Raw genomic sequence first — 22,248 nt, 5'->3', positions numbered from 1 at the left:
ACTACATTTCAATTATTCTTATCCCAATTGTGTTAACTATGCAAATATCTCTATTACGTTCCAGGGAAACACAACAAAACTAGCTAAGAAAGGTACTCACATTTAACTGATATGAATAACAATTTTTAAAAATAATCCAGTTGACCCTTTTTCAAAACATTTAAACTCTCATAAAATAAAACAACATAACAAATGTACTTGGTATGTCCTGGCCAAATTATTATCTTTTAAAAAAATTCAAAACAATATTCATGATTCAAGTATTATGTCAACTTCTTTTTTCTCTAATACTCAAGAGTCTATCTTAAAATACATTAAAATAAAGAAGGTTACTTGACCACAATCAAGATCTTCAGTAAAATAAATTTTACCTTGAAGTTATAAAGGTCTCATGCTTGTGTTTTCCAAGTTTGAATCCTTTAGTAGTCTTGGTTCTTCCTGGAGATGATGGTTCTGACAAAAATGAGCGCTCTAATTCTGCATGCAAGTCAAAGTCACTACAGCATTTTTCAGAGAGCTCAATTAAGTCGACCTTTACCTGCAGTCATAAAAATGAACAAATGAAAAATGTACTTCAATGTTACTATTTATGTAACATTATACTTACATGCAACTATTAATATAACATTTGATTACAGAAATTCTTATTTCCTATAAATTATATTTGACCCTTGTAACAAATAAATTATAGGTCAGCCTGTTTCCCTCATTTTTTCAAAAAGCAACATCATTGGTAGTTTAAAAAAAAAAAAGAAAAAAAGCCTTAGGAAGTTAGCTGCTTTTTGAAAGGGGAGAGGGGTGCAGAGTTAGCATTCCTCCTCAGAGAAGGGCTATTTATCTAGGAGACCTCTGATGCCTGGCAAGGAATTCAGGCTTTCTCTACATAAATTAACAGTGGACTATTTCCAGAACTTTTCCCAAAGAATCTGAAAATAACATACTCTACAAGCCTTCTATGGTCAATGTATCACAAAAAAAGGATTCTGTGCCACAGATCTCTATGTATTAATTTAAGGAGGTTCCAACCAAAGTCAACTTTCAGAGAAATGAAAATTATGTTCACTTAGGCTATATTAAATTTATTAAACCTAAAAGACCAAAAATTTCCCTAAACCACATAAAGTCACAATCATCACAAGGTAACTGTGGTACAACAATTAGGGTTAGGGCTTCTAACACAAATATTTTCAAACTGTGATGCCCAATATGGTAGCCACTAACTAACTACATGTGTCTATTTTAATTTAAATTAATTAAAATTAAATCAAAATAAAATTCAGTTCCTAAGACATGCTAGCAACGTTTCATTGCTCAACAATCACATAAGGCTAGTGGCTACTGTACTGGACAGGTCAGGTTATAGAATATCTCTACTTCATAAAGTTCTATTGAACAGCACAGTTCTAAAGAATCATTGAACAATTTACACTAAAAATATTGTTCAATGCAATTTTAATTCAATTGCATGTGATATTTTACTTTTTTTTTTTTTTTTTGAATGGAGATACCAGGGATTGAACCCAGGACCTCATGCATGTGAAGCATGTGCTCTACCACTGAGCTATACCCTCCTGCCTGCATGTGATATTTTAAAGAAGGAAAAGAAGTCCTTAGTACACTAAATACATCTTAAATATGAAGCAAATCATTCTTTTAGTTTTACTGCACATGAATACTAATATTTTCTGGACCAGGGAATATTCAAATATATTTCTTTCTTTGAATATGTACTCTTCTGGAGTACCCTTCTTCTTGATTTACAAATAAATTTGATGTTACTGAAAATATATACACATTTTTTAAGAAGAAAAAATAATACATGGTAAAATAAGATGTGGCTAAAATTGTCCTTCCTAATACTCTGAGAAGCATAAAACAAGACTGCATTAAAATCTTTAACTATACTTTTACCTATTCAGCATTATGTTTAAGAATATCAATTCCCATTCATACTATATTTTTTGAACAAATTTTTTTTTTCATTTCCCCAAATTAAGAGCAACCTATTCTCTCTTTAAACCCAAGTACAAGAATTAATTATAATTCCATGGGATACTTTACTCTATTCTATACCCTATAAATATAGGTAACCAAAGTGCTTTAGAGTACTTATGCAAAAATGAGAAGAATCTCATTCTCAAATATACAGATCACTATGTAGAAAGAGAGAAAACAAGTAGCAAAAAAAACTGAGAGTCCTGGACACCATTAAGTGGGCGACTGACATAAAAATAATGCCCTACTGGTCCTGAGACAGACTTTAAACAGCCATACAATATATAATCAATTTTTGAACTAACAATACACTAAGAAACAACAAAAAAGTAACATTTTTCTAAGTATTTAGTAATAAAATTACTTATACCAAATCCAGATCTGTATCAATCTCTTCAGCCTGAAATGGAGTGAACCACATAGATTTCAACTGATCATCCATGACATCAGCTAGCACATATGCAGTTCTAGAATAAGAAAAGTATTTGTTAAAAAGCAGAATTCCAAAATCAAATATTTTAGCTTACCTTCTAAGTAAAATCTGTGGTACAGTACAATTAAAAATATTATCCTCTGAAGGATTAGTAAAATTAGCACTTAAAAAGATTCCTTCAAGAAACTATTTAAGAATTAAGTATTCTTGAGGAGAGGGTATACCTCAGTGGCAAAGTGCATGACTAGCATGCACGAGGTCCTGGGTTCAATCCCCAGTACCTCCATTAAAGAATAAATAAACCTAATTACCTCTCCCCACAAAAAAAAAAAAAAATTAAGTATTCTTGAAAACCAGTAACCTGGAAACTAATCCTCGTGACAAATTTGATCTTTCAATAAAATAAAACAACCCTAGTTTTACTTCTAAAAAGCCAAGTTTATTACATTGTACCAATGTGTAATTTTTCTTAATTTAGAAAATAATTCTATCACATTAAATACATATTATACTCTAAAAGGATAGTGTTCCAAAGATCAAGAGAGATATCCTATAGATGAGGAGACCAGCAAACTATGGTTCCTCATTCTGCCAACCTGTTTTTGTACAGCCTGCAAGCAAGAATGGTTTGCATATTTTTAAAGCCTTTTTTAAAAAAACAAAAGAAACAAGCAAAAAGCTACAGAAGAATATGCAAGAGAGACTGAATGTGGTCCACAAAGACTAGAATTTTTACTATCTGACCTGCACAGAAAAATAATTTGATGGCCTTCTCTTGACCCCAAGCCGTTATATGCATAATATCTACTCAACCATAACATTGCATGTTTTACCTATTGTTAAACAGATTCTGGAGAGATTCTGGAGCTGAAAGTACTGGTTCTACATCCTGGTCACCAAGAGGTAAAGGATCACCTGATGACTCCAGCATCTGCTTAAGTCCAACCACATTATCCAACAAAGAATCCAGATTATCATCATCTTTTGAATGCTCCTAGATACAAAAAACAGCATAAAATAAGAGGATGCAGGTAAAACCTGAACATTTATGCCCATAATCTACTGACTCTTTAGTAAAAAAAGTGGTATTATTTCATCACTAAGAAATTTAGAGCACCATCAAGAAATTATCAGCTTAACATTAAACATATTAAAATAAACACCAAAAACACTTGTCATTTTATTTCTAAAGAATGGTAGCAGATGGCACCCTGCATTCAAACAAAAGACAATTCCAAAAGTACTGCCTTCATGTACTCCTTAAAATTCATATCAGTATGGAGGACTTCACTCCGAATTACTAATTCTGAGTATAAATACCCAACTGAGGGTTCACTATTTTAAAAAGGTCACTAAAAAAATTTGTACTAGTCAAACTGTGAAGAAAATTATTTCCTGAGAATAAGCCATTTTTATTTTGTTTCTATTGTTTCTTTTTTACCAAAACAAGCTTCTCTAGTTCAAGGAACAAATTTTCTGGACTTTCTTCTTTGCTTTGTAGAAGCTGTTTTAGCTCTGCAGCATTAATACTCATCGTCCGTGATGGATGAGCTCCCTCTACTTCCATGAGACCACTATCATCTCCACAACATCCCTGTAAATGTCACACACAAGTTAAATTTGAGAGCAGTGAAATTTGCAAAAATGCTTCCAAACTTACTCAGATATTTAAGATTGCCACAATCTTCCCCTCAATGTTTTGGTTTTATATCAGTACAAATGGCTAGTTTTAAGAAAAATTTAGTGAGCTTAAAGCTGAAATAAGTTTTCTTTGAGTTAAGACTCACAAAATAAATAGGTGAACACATATATTCAACTTACTGGCACCAAGATTTCTCAAAAAAAAAAAAAAATCCAATGACAAATACACTGACACTGGCAGGAAACGTAATATACTAATTGATATTCAAGTGAATAAAATGTCTGCTATAACAAAGAACTAATGGAAGCTGAATTTATCTTTCTGGAGATAAGGCAAACAACTGAAAAAAAACAGTAACTGTCATATTTAAGAATACATGCCGTCAGACAGAAAAATTAACATTTTCTGCTTTAAAAAGTATGCCACATAATAAAATAAGAAAATTCATCAGACAAAACAAACTTTGTTAATGACAATAAATACATTCTTATTTGCACATATGAAAGAACACTTAAGTAGTTTCAAATCTTTAGAACACAGTCTTGGTTTATAGATTTTTTTTTAATGGAGGTACTGGGGATTGAACCCAGGACCTCGTGCATGCTAAGTATGCATTCTACCAATGAGCTATTTCCCTCCCCTCAACCCAGCCCTGTTTTAAATAGCTCAAAATGAATACTGGTCCCACCAATCCAGCTGTAGGATTCAGTAATTTTAAATATACAGTAAGAATTGAAATTTTGTTTGTAGCTCCTACTATTCGGCCTATAACTGGACACATTTCAGTGAAAACTAAGTGAAAATTATTCTTAACAGATTTCTACTCAAACTGATACTGTGCCTGAAGCACACTTGTTCCTTTCAGAAAACTCTAGACCGAGGAAGTCATTTACATTGTATTAAGGAAGAGGACATACAGTCTTAATGAGAAATTCAATAAACCATCATGTCCACAAGGGTTTTACTTGCTGTTTGGAGGTGAGGGTGAAGGGTAGGTTGATGGTGTTCATGTTTTACTTAGGAAAATAAAAACTAAAGTAAATGAGTTAAAAATAATTAGAGTGCATTAATAGAAACAGACTGTGAAAAGTTATATTTAAACTGTCCCCTAAATGTTCTTAAAATGTATAACTTAACACACTGGATATATTTTGTAGAAATAAGCATATTAACCAGGTAACAAATTATCAAGGCATCTATCTGGCTTCATTCCTCACTTAGTTATTCATACCACGTTTACTAGAGATGGAGAGTTTCATATAGCTGAATCAGAAAGCATCTTAACGACTATTATTTTTAAAGGTCACAGAAACCAGAACAAAATAATAAATTAAAAAAAGAAAGGAGAACCTATGTCTATCAAAAAAAAACTTACACAAAGATCTTTACAGCAGCTTTGTTCATAATTGCCAAAACTTAGAAGCAACTGGGATGCCTTTCACTAGGTGAATAAGTAAATAAAATGTAGTGCATCTACACACTGGAATACTATTCAGCACTAAAAAGAAATGGGCTATCACGCCATGAAAAGACATGGAACACCTGCCACATACTGTATGATTCTAATTATATAACATTCTGAAAAGGGAAAAACTATGAAGACAGTAAAAAGATCAGCTGTTGACAGGGGTTAGAGGAGAAGGAGCACAGAGGAGTTTAGGACAGTAAACTCTCTGTAAGACACTCTAATGGTGGCTACATGTCATTCATTATACATCTGCCAAAACCCACAGAATGTTCAATACTGAGAGTGGACCCTAATATAAACTATGGTCTTTGACATGGATAATGATAATGTGTATGTATGTTCGTCAGTTTTAACAAATGTATCACTGTTGTGTAGGAGGTTGATAGGTCGATAGTAAGGGAGGTTGTGTGGGGGAGTGGGGGGTAAGCGGTATATGGGAACTTTCTGTACCTTCCACTCAATTTTGCTCTAAAAAGTAAAATCTATTTTCTTAAAAATAAGATTGTGGAAAGATTTAAAACTACCAAGTAATTAAAATATCTGAAATGATGTAAAGTTTTCATCTCTCCCTACTATCTTGCTTTTCCATGATCATAAAGTTTTGAACAAAATCAAGAGCATTTTAAATTCTAATCTACTTATCTGTTACTAAAATGAGTTTTAGAAAATCTTGGCTCAAATTTAGCCCAAAGTTTGAAGTTTTCTTTATGTACATTACTGTGAGTAGTAAGAAAGATTTTTTTAAAGATTTAGAAAACTATAATCTACAAAGTTATTTCAGAAGAATGAAAATTCTATCAAGTTTGTTTGTGATACCATTTCAAGTCTCCTTAATCATATGTCAAACACTTCAGCTATTAAATTGTACAAGACCTCTGGGAAAAAGCTAGTTAAGACATGGTCTCTGACCTAAGTGACCTAACATTCGGATAGCAAAGTAAGAAATGGCAAACAGGCGTGTAAATGATCTACAAAAAGAAATCCAATAACGTGCTGTGAAGTGTACAGAAAGAAAAGTAATATCAAAAGGCTTCACAATAAAAAAGGGGGGATTCACAAATTGGGATGCATTAAAACAGGCACTATAAACAGATTATAATTTGACCAGAGAGAGAGAGAACAACAAACTCCAAGTAGAATAAACTCAGAGATCCACATTTAGACACATCATGATCAAACTGTCAAGAGACAAAAACAAAGAATCTTGAAAGCAGTAAGAAAGAGGTGACTCAACTAATAAAAGATTAACAGCTGATTTATTGTCAGAAACCATGGAAGCCAGAATGTAGAAGGAAAACATATACAAAGTGCCAAAAGCAAAACACTATCAAAGAATTCTACAACTGACAAAACTGTCTTTCGAAAATGAGAGAAATAAAGACTTTCTCAAATTTTTTTAAAAACAGTGAGAGAATCTGTCACTAGCAGACCTACTCTACAAAAAATACTAAAGGGAGTCCTGGCTGACATGAAAGGACACTATACAGTAACTTGAACCCACATGAAAAAATAAAAAGTGTCAGTAAAGGTTAGGTAAAAAGCAATATAAACACATTTTTGTTTGTAACTTTTCTTCTCCTATCTGAATTAAAAAACAACAGAATAAAGCAATAATGATAAAGCTGTGAACATGGACTCATAATGTATAAATATGTAATTTGTATGATGATAACAGCACAAAAGGAAGGGAACAAAGCTATGCTGCAGCAGTTTTTGTATATTATTGAAATTATGTTGGGATTAATCAGAACAAGACTGTTCTAATTTAAGGTGTCAAACGTAGTATACAGGGTCACCACTAAGAAAACAACATAAAAAAAGGGTAAAAGAAAAAGGAAATTAAAATTAAAACAAACGGCATTTGTTTAATGCAAAAAAATACACAATGGAGATAAAGTGAAACAAAAAAGATACATAGGAAGTAAAGAGCAATACAACAGACATAAATCCTATCTATCAATAATTAAACATAAATGGACTGAAATACCAATCAAAATGAAGAAATTGGCAGAACGTAAATGACCAAACAAAACAAAACATGATCCAACTATATGCTGTCTATAAGAGACACATTTTAGATTTTAAAAATACAGATTATAAGTAAAAGAGTAGAAAAAAAATATACTATACAAACAATAACCAAAACAAAGCTAGAGTGGCTGTACCAATAACACAAAATAAATATTTAGATAAAAGTTACTACTGGACACAAAGAAGGACATTTTATAACAACAAAGGGGTCAATCCATCAGGAAGATATAACAATTATGAAAATATATGCACCTGACAATAGAGCCCCAAGATGCATGAAGCAAAAAATGACAGAAGTAAAGAGAGAAATAGACAATTCACAATAAGAGTTGGAAACTTCCCCAGGATACCCCTAGGCTGTAAAAGTAGCCTCAATAAATTTAAAAAGACTGAAATCATACAAAGTAAGGTCTCTGACCACAATAGAATAAAATTATACATAAATCAATTACAGAAGGAAATTTAAGAAATTCACAATTATGTGGAAGTTAAACTCCTTCCTTAAATCAATGTACCAAAAAAAGAAAATTAAGAAAACACTTGGAGATGAACAAAACCAAAAACATGACATACCAAAAGCATTACACAGGGGGAAATTTATAACTATAAATACTTACATTAAAAAAGATCTCAAATCAACAATCTAAATGTCCAACTTACAAAACTAGCAAAAGAAGAGTAAGAAAACAAGTAAAACAAAGGAAATAATAAAGATTAAAGCAGAAATAAATGAAACAGTGAATTAAAAACAGAAGAAAATCAAAGAAACCAAAATTTGGTTATTTGGAAAGATCAACAAATCTGACAACAGCTAGACTAACAAAAGGGGAGAAAAAAAGGAGAGAACACTCAAATTATTAAAATCAAGAATGAAAAAGAGGATATCATTAACAACCAAGAAAAAAGAGTTTATAAGGAAAAATTATGAACAATTCTGTGCCATCAAGTTGGTAATGTAGTTGAATGAAGAGAAACAGATTCTTAAAAAGACACAAACTACTAAAACTGATTCAAGATACAGAAAATCCAAATAGATTTGTATCAAGCAAAGCTATTTAATTAGTATGCAAAAACACTTGTCACAAAGAAAAGCCCAGGACAAAATGGCTTCATTGGTGAATTCTCCCTAATGTTTAAAGAATTAACATCAATCCTTCACAAACTTCCAAAAAAATAAAAGAGTAGAGAATACTTCCTAATTCACTCCATGAAGGCCAAAGATGCCTCAAGAAAAGAAAGCTATACACCAATTTCCTATGAATACAGACCTAAAAATCTTCAATAAAGTAAAGCAAACTGAATCTAGCAACGTATCAAAAGGATGGTACACCACAAACAAGTGGGATTTATTCCAGCAATACAAGGTCAGTTCAACACATGACAAGCAATCAATGTAAGACAGAATGTGGGAAAAAAACATGATCATTTCAACAGACACAGAAAAAGCATTTAATAATACCCTTTCATGAAAAAAAAACACTCAACAAACTAGGAACAGAACAGAATTTCTTCAGCCTGATAAAGGGCACCTGTGAATAACCATAGCTAACATCATATTTAAGTGAAAGATTGAAAGCCTTCTCCCTAAGATCAAGAACAAGACAAAGATGTCAACTCTTGCCACCTTTATTCAACATGCACTGGAGGATCTTGGTAGGACAAAAAGGCAAGAAAAAGAAAGAAAACATATCCAGAAGGAAGAAGCTAGACTATTTCTATTTGTAGATGACATTAACCTGTATTTAGAAAACTCTAAGGAAATCACTAAAAACACTATCAAAACTAATAAACAAGTTCAGCAAGGTTGCAGGACACGATATCAATGTATAAGAATCAGTTGCATTTCTAAACACTAGCAAAGAACATTTAGAAATGAAACTAAGGAATAATTCCATTTACAACAGCATTAAAAAAATTCCCAATTTCAAGGCATAAAATTAACAAAAAGCGGTACAAGACTTGTACATTGAAAATTATAAAACATCATAGACAGAAATCAAAGACAACCTAAATGGAAAGCATACCACGTCCATGAACATGAAGACTTAACAGCATTAAGACAGTAATACTGCCCAAAGTGAACGACAGATTCAATATAATCCCTATCAAAATCCCAGCAGTTTTTCTGCAGAAATTGACAGAGACAGAAAAACAGATTAGTTACTACCAGGAGCTAGAAGAAAGAGGGAGTGGGGAGTTTCTCTTAATGGGCACAGAATTTTTTTTGGCATTATAAAAATATTCTGAAATTAGTGGTCATGGTTGCACAATCTTATGAATATACTAAAAGCCACTGAACTGTCAGTTTTATTCATTAATTTAATTTATTAATAAATGTCAGTGAATTTTATGGGTCATGGATTATATCAAGAAAATGTTATGAAAAAAGGAGCACGAAGGAGAAATCTAAGGTAACAGTAGTGAAACACAAAATAAGAAATGAAGTATAAAAGGTTTTCTGAATAAAGCTTTTAAGAATTAGCAGCTGCTGAAGATGATGAACAAAAGGGGGAAAGTTAGCCCCTGTTTATGATTTCTAACTTGAAGATCAGAGGAAGATCAATATACAAGCAAGGCACATAAAAGAGGAATCAAGTTTATGGGGAAAGATAATAAATTTGATTTAGGATATCAGAGATTCTGTACACTAACCTGGGGCAAGGAGAGACCGGAGAGGGAAATACAGAAGAGGGAAAAGAAATCAGGCAGGTTATTAGAAGAGATAAGACCTACATCATAAATAGAAATGAAGTGATGCAGAGGTACATTTTCTTCTGATTAAGGAAGGAACAATAGAGCAGAAAGAACAGGGAAAGAATCTCAGGGAGAGAAAAAGCATTTAGAAATAAAACAGGATGGGCTTGATCTTCCCAATGAAGGAAGTAAGAAAAGAAAATGCATTGATAAGGGATGAATAAAAGCATTAATTAGCAGTCCCGAGGGCCCAGCAGATCCTGGACAGCATGAATGAACACCGGTTAGTAGTTTTTGACTAGGAACAGTTTAACTGATGATATGTGTAAGAAAATCTGTCAAACTGGTTTATTAAAAACACGTAACTTAGCATCTGGTAAAATTAATAAGTAGTCCTCCATCAAGTAAAACTCTAAAATTCCTTTATGGTAGCTACAGTCCTACTGTTGAGTAGGCAAATCTTTCAGAATCAAAGCAACTAGTAAATATAATCACTTTAATAAACTACATATGACACTAAAAACCCAATAATTTTACAACAAAATCAGTATGACAATAACTGCAAACACCACAGGCAGCCAAGAAGGGCTTAATGGAGGAAACAGTCTCAATATGAATTGCACACACAAGACAAGTACACTAAACAGTCAGTTTAGCTTTTTCTTATGAAATCATCACATACATTTATTTTGGTAATACTGTACTAAACAGGCCCTCTATAACTCTTTCTAGTGAGAAATCTTAAAGATGACCTGAATTTCTTAAACCACTATTGAGAGAATACCAACCTAAAGGATGTTAACAGCTACACACAAACACACACACAATTTTGCAGGCAATACATTTGGACAAAACTGGATTAGACTGCAGTAAAGCAAGTTTCTATTTATCCAGTACTTTTAAAGCTTTGAATACACTAATGTGCATAGTTAAGCTCCATCTGGGGATATATTTCCACACTTATTTGGAAACATTTTTTAAAGGCAGGCCTATTAATGGCTTCTGGAATTGTGCCCACAATATATGTATCATGATTTTGGAAAATACTAATGAGAGAATTTTTAATTAGATTTTAACAATAAGATTTTAGAATTGGGGAAACATCTTTAATTCATATCTATGATGAATCCAAAATACTCTAGTATAATAAAAACTTTAAATTCACCCTAAAATCACAACATCCAAAACACAGCCAGTAAATGCTCAATTAAATGACAGTAATTAAATGCTTAATTAAGAGACTGATAAAACTTGATTCTGAATGACCCTAGCAAAGTAACTCAATGTAAAGAATTATGTCAAAAGGAAAAAAAAAGGCACTATAGGTAGGATTTTTCTCTATTTTAAACTGCAAAGTCAGAATATTTATAAGTTAATAATGGTGCCTAATAAATTAGAGATCAATAAATTCTACTCTTAAATATCTTTTTTATAAATTAAAAACTTTTATTTATAGTAGGGTGAGGACATAGGAAAAAAACAGTATTCTAAGTTTCAATTTCTAAAAAACATTATTCCAAGGTATTTTTGAACCCAAGTGATTTTTCTAACTTACATAAAAGTTTGCAAATTTAAGAAATATCAAAAACATGTGTGTGTATATATATACACATATGCTTACCATTGTGTCAGAGTTAAGAATTTGTCTCATAAATTCCAAAAATGAAGATGCAAGTTCACCTGTGTCTTTACTAAATGTGCTGATCACTCGTTTCAGTAAACTATGCAGAGCATTACTGTTTTTCCTTAAAGAACTGTAAATAAAGAAAATAGAGAGGCAATTTCTTAAAATTTGAATGTATAAAACTAGTATGAGAAATAAACTACCTCAGTTCAGACAGAATAAAATTTAGTCTACCATTTTAAAAAAATGCAAAAAGTACTCTGGTATGTCTGTTACACAAACCATGTAACAAAGCATTTTTTATAGTTGATATATCCTTTTAAAGAAGATAAGCTTCAAAAGCTCTGAAAGAAAAAACTTACCCCAAATAATAAAGATATAAAACCTAGCAAAAGAAATTTGCAGGTTCCCCATTTTTACACATTTTATAACCTTTTACAACCCCTCTAACATGAGGTTACAGCCGTCTCAGAAGCCTGACTAGAAAGTCTACTTTACACAACACTACAAAGAATGATTCTGTTATGACACTGTAACGTGACAGAAGGAAATCGAATGTATAGAGTGGGGGTCAGCAAACTTCTTATGTAAAGAGTCGGATGATAAATATTTCAGGATTTGCTGGTTATACACAACTCAGTCTGTTTCTCTCTATACAAAAGAGCAGTCTCAGTCACAACTACTCAGCTGCTGGTGCAGCAGGAAAGCAGCTGTAGGTAACATATACACGCTGGCTCTACTCCAATGAAACTTTCTTTACACAAACTGGTGGCAGGCTGGATTTGTCCTGTGGCCCGTAATTTGCCAACCCCGATACAGAGAAATTTCAGCATAAGTAACAATCATGATATGTATCCGAAATCATGACAATACACAGTCCTGCGAAAGTCATGCTAAGCATTTATACAGTTCTTAGTTGATCAAAAGAGAATTTCAAGGGCAGAGAATTCTAATTCAATTATGTCTGTTAAGCTGTAACATAATTAGTCAAAATGAAAGTAAGTATGATATTAACACTAAACATGTGGTGTCTGCATTTTTAAAATGCGGCTAGATTCTGAGATGCCATCATACAAGACTTGGGTAAAACAATACAAAAGAGAGGAAGATAAGACTACTGCTTTTGAGAACTTTATAAAATAATGAAATAGACAAGGCACAACAAATGAGATTAAATACAAAGAGAATACAATTAATGGAAAAAACATGGATTCAAAATTGGGACTATACCAATTAGTAGCCTCTACATATAACCTTAAGAAAATGAGACTTACTTTGATGTTCTACCAAAAACTGAGGTCCACTATACACCTTTTAGAATGTCTACAATTAAAAAAACAAATAGCAATACCAAAATCTGGCATTTTGCCAGTCAGCTTACACAGAAGTTGTCTATAAAGGGGTAGCACACTAGAATGCTGGGGTGATGGAAATGACTTTGTATGGAAATGTGGTGACAGACACATGACTCTACACATCTGTTAAAATCCACAGAACTGTACAACACAAAACACGGGTAAGGTTACAAAGAAAGGGGGAAAGCCAGCATCAATCTTCTGATTTTAGATTTAGAGTCAAAGTATCTGTATGAACTCATTTATTAAAATACACACAAACAAAGAGATGCAAAAAATAAATGCAGATGTGTATGAATGCATGAGTTAGGACACATATATATTTCCTAGCTCTATCCAATGAGAGGGACCAAAATCAGTGACAGAAGTTGAGAAACAAAATAAATAATAATAGTGTTAGGTTATTACATAAGAAAAAAATTAATACCCATGAGTCCATACTGATAAATATACCCAAATAAGTAAATAAATGAAAGTGATGAATTCTTCCTTACAGAAAGATAATTAATAGATGAAAAAGGAATGAGAGAAACAGGAAATTACCATCAGAACACCTCAGTAATAACTGCCACATGTCAAGATTCACTGATGGATACAAAAATTGATAGATGAAAGTTTTAAGTAGAAATAGGACATTTACATAGTCTCAAAGTATATTCTTCAAAATGCTTAGTATTTAAAAATGGAAAATTAGTAAGTCTGCCGTACAAAAAATCTCGGCAGACAACATCTCAGTCAAGCGATCAAGGTTAGTATCAACAGTAATACATGATGTATTTCCTAACATGATGTACTCACAAAGGTACAAAGCCTCTGTAGCATCCTTCTCAGTAAAGCAAAATCTCAATCTAATTATGAGAACATATCAAATCTAAATTGAGTACCCTACAAAAATTTCAAGGTCATAAAGAACGTGGATACAAGAGAAAAAGGATACATTACAACTAAAAGCAGTGTAAGATCCTGTCTTGGATCCTGAAATAGAAAAAGAGCATTACTAGAAAAACGGGTAAAATCTAAATACGTTCTGTATTTTGGTTAATAGTATTGTGCCCAGGTTAGTTTCTTAGTTCTGAATGGCTGGCTTTGAATTCAGTGATTATATAAGACATTAACATAAGGGTAACCTGGATGAAAGGTATATCTGAACTCTGTAGTATTAATTTTAGACTTTTAGGAGAATTACAAAAATATCTCCAAAACAAAAAAAAATTCTTTTGAGTGGGACCTGCTTCAGGATTGTTGTGAGGACTATATGCAAAGTATATAATGATCTGTTTATTTTTTAAAAGGTCAGATAAAAGCCAGATCATGCTACACCTCTGCTCAAAACCTCACAATGGCCCCTGTAAGTAACCCTAAACACCCTTGATGATCTGCCCTTCCCTCACTCACCCATCACTTCTCTGACCCTATACCTTATCATTTTTCTCCTTGCTTACTCACTTCAAGAGCAGCCACCATGGCCTCAAAGCTGCTTCTCAGAAAAGTCAAGCATGCCACTAGCAACTGCTCTCTCCAACTATATTAACATGTTTCACTCACCGCCCTCAGGTCTCTGTTCCAGGGGTCACCCTTTGGTGAGGACTTCCCTGGTCAACTCTCACCCTCACTTTGGCATCATTGTCCCTCTGCCCTACTTTGTTTTCCTGTAACATATAATGTATTTTTATTTACATGTTTATTATCTGTGTATCTCTAGTAAAATGAAAGCATCAAGAAGGCACGGTTTATTTATTTATTTATTTTAATTAAATCCCCAGCACCTAGGAAAGTGTCTGTCCCAGAGAAGAGGGCATTCAACAAACATCCGTGGACTAAAATGACTCTAGTATTCCTTCATAGTACCTACTGTGAGCCAAGTTTCTAGGTGCTGGGGGAGCGCGCCAAGAAAATACATTTAAGTCCTTGAGTAGCTAAAATTCTAGTGAGATAGACAACCAAATAAGCGATGGGCCTATATAACGTAATGCCAAACAGTATAAAGACAGTGAAAAATATAAAAGGGAATAAGGAATGGAGACACAAAGGATAGGCTATTTCAGACAGGTATTTAGACAGGAAATATATTTATACAGATACCTGAGTGAAGTGAAGAAGTAAGTCAAGAACTAGGGAAAAAGCATTTTAGGAAAAAAAGAGTCTGGTGGTAGGAATGGGCTTGACAAGGAGCAAAATTTAGGATAAAAGAGCTATAAATCAAAGAGATGAGTGAGTGTCAGGCTGTACAGAGCCTTAAAGATCATTACAGAGAGTCTGAATTTTATTTGCAGTGTAACAGGAAGCCATCAGAAGGATTTAAGCAAAACAATGACATGTATCTTGTTCTAAGTTTAAAAAAGATCAGGCTGAGATTAACAGCAAATTTCTTCTGCAAAGCACAGGGAACTATATTCAGTATCCTGTAGTAACCTATAATGAAAAAGTACATGGAAACGAATATATGTATGTATATGTATGACTGGGACATTATGCTGTACACCAGAAAATGACCCAACACTGTAAACTGACTATACTTCAATTAAAAAAAAAAAAAAGATCAGTCTGAGTCCTAAGAAAATGTATTTTAGGATAATAGTGAGAAGTAAGAAGACTGGAGGCTATTGCAATGGGTAAGAAATGATAGTGGACTGAACAGGGGTGGTAACTATGGCGGTAGAGAAAGGTGATCAGATTCAGAATGTATTTTGGAGACATACTGCACTGGACTTATCAATGGATTGAATGCAGGGGGTGAGGAAAAGATACCTGGGTGGATGGCAATAATATTAACTGGGATGAGCAAGACAGAAACATGTTTGAAGCAAGAGTATCAATAGCTTTGTTTTAGTTCAATTTGGATACCCATTAGATAGCCAAGTAAGAGATATCAAATAGATACATGAGTTACTTGGAGCTTAGCAGAAAGATCAGAGCTAAAGAGAGAAAAAGGGAATCAATTAACATGACTTAGGATTAAAAAAGGACAAGAAACATGAATGCAGGAGAGTCAACAACATCACATATCCTGCTATGGCAGAGGTATGCAGAGTCTTTGTGAGCACACCTAACCCAATCAGGAATGGAGGAACCAGGGAAAGCTTTTTGGTTTTCTTGGAAGTGTAGTATATAAGGTGAGTTTTAAAGGATATAAAGTAAATACCCAGGCAGTAGGAAAAAGGACATTAAAGAAGTAAAATTTAAAGACTTTGGTGAGAGACTGGGAGATGGAGGGGCAGGGGAGTTGGGGAAAACTTGGCTGTTCAGCAGGTGCCACCAACTGAGAGAATATAGAAGAGACAAGATAAGGAGGTGGAGAAGGTAAGATCCAGTACCAAACACAGTACCTGGAACATTAGTTTTCAACCAATGTTACAAGAATTAATGAAAGACACAAATATATGTTTCTTAATCCCTTCTATCTCATAATCTTACATACTTCAACAAATTCCCAAAGAAATCTACGTGATAGCCAGCTATTTCCATAGCAAAGAAAAAGATGATGACATGGACAGAGAGATTAGAACAGAAATTACACTTGAGAGACTAAACAGCATGAGGTTTATATCATTTCAAATTAACTTCATCTCAGCCATTCTTCTAGAGAATAAAACACACAAGAATCCGCACTTTTAGCTTTAGGGTCCATAACATCACACTACCATCATCTCTGAAGAACTACAGGTGAATGTACCAACAAAACAACTATTTTAGAGCATGAATTAACATCCCTGGAACAGTAAGATTTCCTTCTTAAATACTGTAAGATGCCCAATATGTCTATCTATTCAATTTATATTTTCAATCCTAAAGATCTTATTACTAGGACATTTCACCACTAAGGAATCTTTTCTATAAATGCAAAATTTCTCCACACGAAAGAAATCATATATTCAACCTTCTACAACAGCTATGAATTAATTAATATGGGGAGGGGTTAAATCCAGAAGTATATTAAATTAGATAAAGCATTACCTTTTTAAATGAAATAATCCATAATCATGCTCTGCAAGAAACATCATTGTTCTGACACATGTCAGTAAACAGTTGTAGCTGCTCTCAGAGTTAGCTAGCATAGCCAGGAGGCAGTCACAGATTGACGCCATCAATTCTTTGTTTGGCAGAGAATTGGAGAGCTGCTCCAGTTCAGAAATAGAACCTTCAGAAGAGTTTGGCAAAATTAGTGCAATGTCCTGTGAGGGAGGAGGGAAGTTGGGGAAAAAACAATTTTTTAAATGATTATCACTATCACTTAGTATTTTTATTTCAGAAATACATAGCAATTAATACTTAGTAATTATCAAAATATTATAGTTACTGTCCCATCCCAAACATAGGTTCAAACACATTCAGAACAAAGTTGTTTTGCCCTCCTATAAAAGTTAATACAAGGATACACACCGAAAGAAATAAAGACTTAAATATTTTTGCTTTACAGTATTTTTACTGTGAAACAACATCTCTTTGAAAAATTTCTCCTTCTGGATTACACTGAGTGTAGTTTCTATATTCAAATGGTTAGGTAAGCACTTTGGTACTAAAATATTTTAAATTACTGTATTATTCATTCATTTCAATATTTTTTTAATTTATAAAGAAACCATTCAGAGAAATAAACTTTAATAAATATATCCATATATGAATTTAAAACATCACACAAAGAAATGGATGGAGCAAAAGAACACTTAGGCACAGTCTTCCAACTAAATAGTTTCCTTGAGTTTTTATATACTTTTAAAATTCAAGTTTTCAATGCTAGGCAAGTTTACCTAACAATAGCTGAATATCCCACTACTTTTTTTTTTCACAGAAGTAAAATAGATTTTATGGAAACATTTTTAGGTATGTACTATTGCCTTTAATCATTTCAACATACTGGATGGAAACCAGTATTCAACTTGGGTTAGAACTATAAAATAAAGCTTGAATAAAAGGGAAATAAGGCGAGGTTTATGTGATCAGGACAGATAGGATGCTAAAGTGTTATTCAGCGTACTCAAATAACCCAATGTGGATTATACAGCAAACACCAGTTGATTGGAGGACTTAAAATAGCTTTTTACCAGGTCCAAAGCTATTTTCTACCAGTTCCCTTTTTGTGGAAACAAATCACACCAAAAATATTCCTTCTTGACTGGAGTGTTAAATGTAACTAAACTGGATTTTTCTTAGCTAGAAAAAGGTAATCTTCCAACATGGAATCCTATTAAAAATATTCTGCCTGAAAAAGATCGCATCTGATTGATTAGACAGCGGTAGCATTTTGACAGGCTAAAATGCCATTAGGCAGAGAAATCTCCAAAGATCCCAAAAGTAATGGGCTTTAAAAGCGAAGACAATTTTCACTAACTCATGGAATTATAAACTGCATGTCAAGAATACAGACAGCAAGATGAAATACTACTACTTTTGGTCAACATCTACGAGCACAGTAGTCTGAAATACACTAAAACCACAGCAGCCTGTGATGCCTTCAAAAGTTGTCCTACCAAGAGAACATGATACTAATTCAATCACAAAACTATAAAACTCACGAATGAATTGGTGTGTAACTGGAAGGAAAATGAACATACCAGACATAACCAACCCCAAAGTATACAGTGGCACACAAAACAAATATCCAAGGACACACTCTCATAAAAGAAAAGGAAAAGAGCTCTTCAGAGAAGCCTGTGAAGTACAAACTCAATGAAAGTTATGTAGCACCAAACCATTTTATTGCTGGCTCACTGGGCAAATTACCTCCCTAAACAACAGGAAGAGTAATGAAACAGATGAGATCTCTTTGTACACAGCCAGTATTTACATCAAGAGAAGCTTTTAAAAAACACATAAACAGACAAAGAATTTATAAAATAACTATAAATACCTGATCACAGAGAGACTGCAAAATGGATGTGATATATTCAACACACTGTTGGCGAATAACACTATCTCCAGGAGACCGCACCAACGCCAACAGCTCCTGGAATATCTCTGCATATCTTTCATCCCCTTTAACAGTTCCATTAATTAGATGCAAAATAGCTAATTTACAAGCTTTGTGTGAAGCCAGAGCATCAAGAAGAGCAAGCAACCTGGTGGTTTGGCTAGTATACTGTTTTTCTTTATCTTCTGAAGTGCTGAAATAAAATCAACACATTTAGTAAACAAAATTCCTAACTTTAAAGCATTATTTAACTAACATTTGTTTTTCAACACATCTGAACTTATACAAATCTTGTATAAAAACATTTCATTCCTTGAATATGGCAACTTCTCTGGAATTTTACAATTACTATAAAATTTTATAAATTCTGGTTTTCAGTAATTTTTTTTTAAATCAGAGTACTTTATAGTTCACCTTCCAAACACCCAAAATCTTCAAACACTTCAAGGTAGCTTGCACATGAAATAATGAAATAAAATTTCCTAATTAAAATTAATCTACATATATTCATATACACTTGTGTCTGTGTGTGTATGTGTATATGTTTATGTGTATATTTATATGTATGTATTATCTGAGCATTCTAAACTCTGGTTTCCAAATTCTAAGTTTAAAAATATATGTGTCAAAAATAACTTGAAAAAATTTTAATGCAAAATGAAAATACCTTTGCAAGTCTTCTACAATCAAATCCAACACAGTTCTCATAATCAGAAGTGCAGTTGGTGAGGCAAGGTCACACAATTGAACACAAATACGTCGTAACATATGTTGAATAGGCTGGCAGGTTGTGCCAGAGAAAGAGCGAACTATTTCTTGGAGCAACTTTGCTTGAACATGAAGGTGCATGCTCCACAATTTTCGGGTGTTGAGTGCCACTGATATATCATGTGGCTCAATAACCTGTTAAAAAAGTATAATGTGTGTGTACGTAGATTTTAAATATTTATTTATAGTCACAAAAACTGTTCAGGAAAAACTGTTATGAAAAGAACATCTTTACTGTATGCTTAAAACATTTAATTTTCTATTATACAATTAGACATTTGCTTGAATTCAACGCGTCTAAAAAACTTATTGTTCTCAGGTTAGCAGTCAGTAGAGCAGAGTCCATTGGTGAAGCAACCTAGTCAATGGCAAATTCTAACACATGATAAAGGGAGGAAAAAAGGATTAAAAATAACAAAAGTACAAGTATACATAACAGCATAATAAAATTCACATTAACAAAATTTTATTTAAAATGTTACTCCCATATTTCCTTAATGACCAACTTTCTTCAGTTTTATCTCACCCTCATCGAGTTATTATGTCTTTCTTAGGGGAAGGAGATGAGGGTTGTTTGTTTTTTTTAAAGCAAAATCACTGGCTTTTTAAAAAGTGTTACTGCAGTCATTTATAAGATGCATGTTATATGGAAGTGATACCTGAGTTGTTTGCATGGGCAATGGTAGAGGCAGCAGCTCTGAAAGGAGTATGAGTCCAGAAAAAAATCCTTCAGGAACCTTCAAAATTGAAGAAAGAACTTCTTTTAACATTAAAGACCAAGTATTGTTGGCCAGAGTCTCTTCTGAGATTGTGAGCTTTTCATTAACTCCTTGTGTAAAAGTCAGTAAGATATCAATGATATCATTCTGAATTTTCTGTTCATCACTATCCAAACGACCTGAGAGAGGGATAGAGCACAGGAGCATGTGTAAAGTCACAAGTGCTGAAGGAACACGCATGTCCTTAAACTCAAAGGATCCACCTCTCAGGAGTTCCGTTAACATAGTTTTAAGAAGAGTGAGTGTGCAGCGAGCCATTGAAATAGTAGTAACTCTGTGAAGGGTAGTCCCCATGTTGACATGGAGCCTCCATGGCTGAGTCAGAATACTGTTCAATTTTTGCAGCACCCGAATAAAGGTGTCCATTCCTTCAGCAGAAAAAAGCTGAATAACAGCAAGATTCCATTTCAGATCTTTCTGTTGACCTTCATATAAATAAGGGAGAAAAAAAAAACTAATTACTTACATGTTACTCACTGATTAAGATTTCTTAATATTTTATTTAACAAAGGATATTTATACTAGGCTTAAAAAATAGCAGTTTTTAAGCAGAGTAGCCACATTACCTTCAACAGGGGGTGGTGGGCACGCCACATTACAGAGAACACGCAAGGCAGTGGTAAGGCCAACTCCTTCTGGGGTCATCAAGTTATCAATATTCTTTAAAAATAAAAATGAACAGAAAGATTAATTTCTTGGTAACTATCAGACCCAGAGTAGGCATTAGTTACAAACATGAATTTCAGGGGGTGGGGGTATGGCTCAGTGGTACAGCGTATGCTTAGCATGCACAAGGTCCTCGGATTCAATCCCCAATATCTCCATTTAAAAAAAAAAAAGGCTCAAGTTGAGTACTTTCATCATTTTAAACTTCTCAAGTAAATTTAAAACATAAATAAGGCTAATGAAGTTTATAAAAGTTACTTGCCCTATGGCGTATGTTGTACTATATATGATACATTTATGTATATAAAATGAATAATTGCAAAGACAAGTACAAATATATTAAAAAGTACTGACTAAAACAAAGGTTGCATACAGATATGTATGAGACTCTGTATTAGGAATTTAAAATAGCTCCTGTTTGGATACTCTTTCCCAAAGATGAAGCAATAACTGATTTTACAAAGCCCTGTGGGTACTAATACCTCTTTCAAAACTGAGGAAGCAACAGGGAACATTTTACTACTACATAACGTTCATTTTTAAAAATGCAGACACCACAAGAATCTAGTTCTTATGGCCATTTGGGGCATGGCTAGAGGAAAAAGAAATACAGTTGCCTATGACCTTAGCACCTGTCCATGCTATGTTTCCTGGCAACAAATAGTTATGTTTAAGTTGCTTTATCTTTATAGTTTCAATGGAGCAGCATAAAAATGGTTTAAAAAACTTAGAAGAAATGTTATTATTGTTATTATTTCAGCTTCTAAGGAGCTTCAGAGGAGAAACTTGAAAATAAGAAAATTCTTTCCCTCATACATTTCCCACCTTAGGTTATCTTTCATTTCTTTCTTGCTACCTCTCAATAATTCCACAAATTACATAAAG

At 33.2% G+C, this 22,248-nt stretch overlaps 1 protein-coding gene and 1 non-coding gene across 4 annotated transcripts in view; both read right to left on the bottom strand.

Moving 5' to 3' along the window:
- VIRMA (vir like m6A methyltransferase associated) overlaps positions 1 to 22,248 on the bottom strand; it is a 55,152-nt gene that overhangs the window by 2,638 nt on the left and 30,266 nt on the right. For 2 of the 3 annotated variants that reach the window (XM_010976010.3, XM_064476959.1), the window contains 10 exons: positions 21,264 to 21,357; positions 20,578 to 21,122; positions 19,818 to 20,053; positions 19,091 to 19,343; positions 17,197 to 17,414; positions 11,885 to 12,017; positions 3,870 to 4,022; positions 3,262 to 3,422; positions 2,366 to 2,462; positions 372 to 538 (listed from right to left, as the gene is read on the bottom strand). In XM_010976010.3, coding sequence (XP_010974312.1) covers positions 372 to 538; positions 2,366 to 2,462; positions 3,262 to 3,422; positions 3,870 to 4,022; positions 11,885 to 12,017; positions 17,197 to 17,414; positions 19,091 to 19,343; positions 19,818 to 20,053; positions 20,578 to 21,122; positions 21,264 to 21,357 — 2,057 coding nt within the window. The remainder of the gene's footprint in view (positions 1 to 371; positions 539 to 2,365; positions 2,463 to 3,261; positions 3,423 to 3,869; positions 4,023 to 11,884; positions 12,018 to 17,196; positions 17,415 to 19,090; positions 19,344 to 19,817; positions 20,054 to 20,577; positions 21,123 to 21,263; positions 21,358 to 22,248) is intronic. The other variant, XM_010976012.3, reaches the window with a different exon arrangement.
- TRNAV-CAC (transfer RNA valine (anticodon CAC)) lies at positions 1,500 to 1,572 on the bottom strand. Its single transcript has one exon. It is a non-coding gene; the product is annotated as a tRNA-Val (tRNA).

This window comes from Camelus dromedarius, chromosome 20 (assembly GCF_036321535.1).
Source record: "Camelus dromedarius isolate mCamDro1 chromosome 20, mCamDro1.pat, whole genome shotgun sequence".
NCBI classification, from domain to species: Eukaryota; Metazoa; Chordata; class Mammalia; order Artiodactyla; family Camelidae; genus Camelus; species Camelus dromedarius.
The sequence above is the reverse complement of the archived record's forward strand: the minus strand, read 5'-3'. Positions and strand labels throughout refer to the sequence as shown.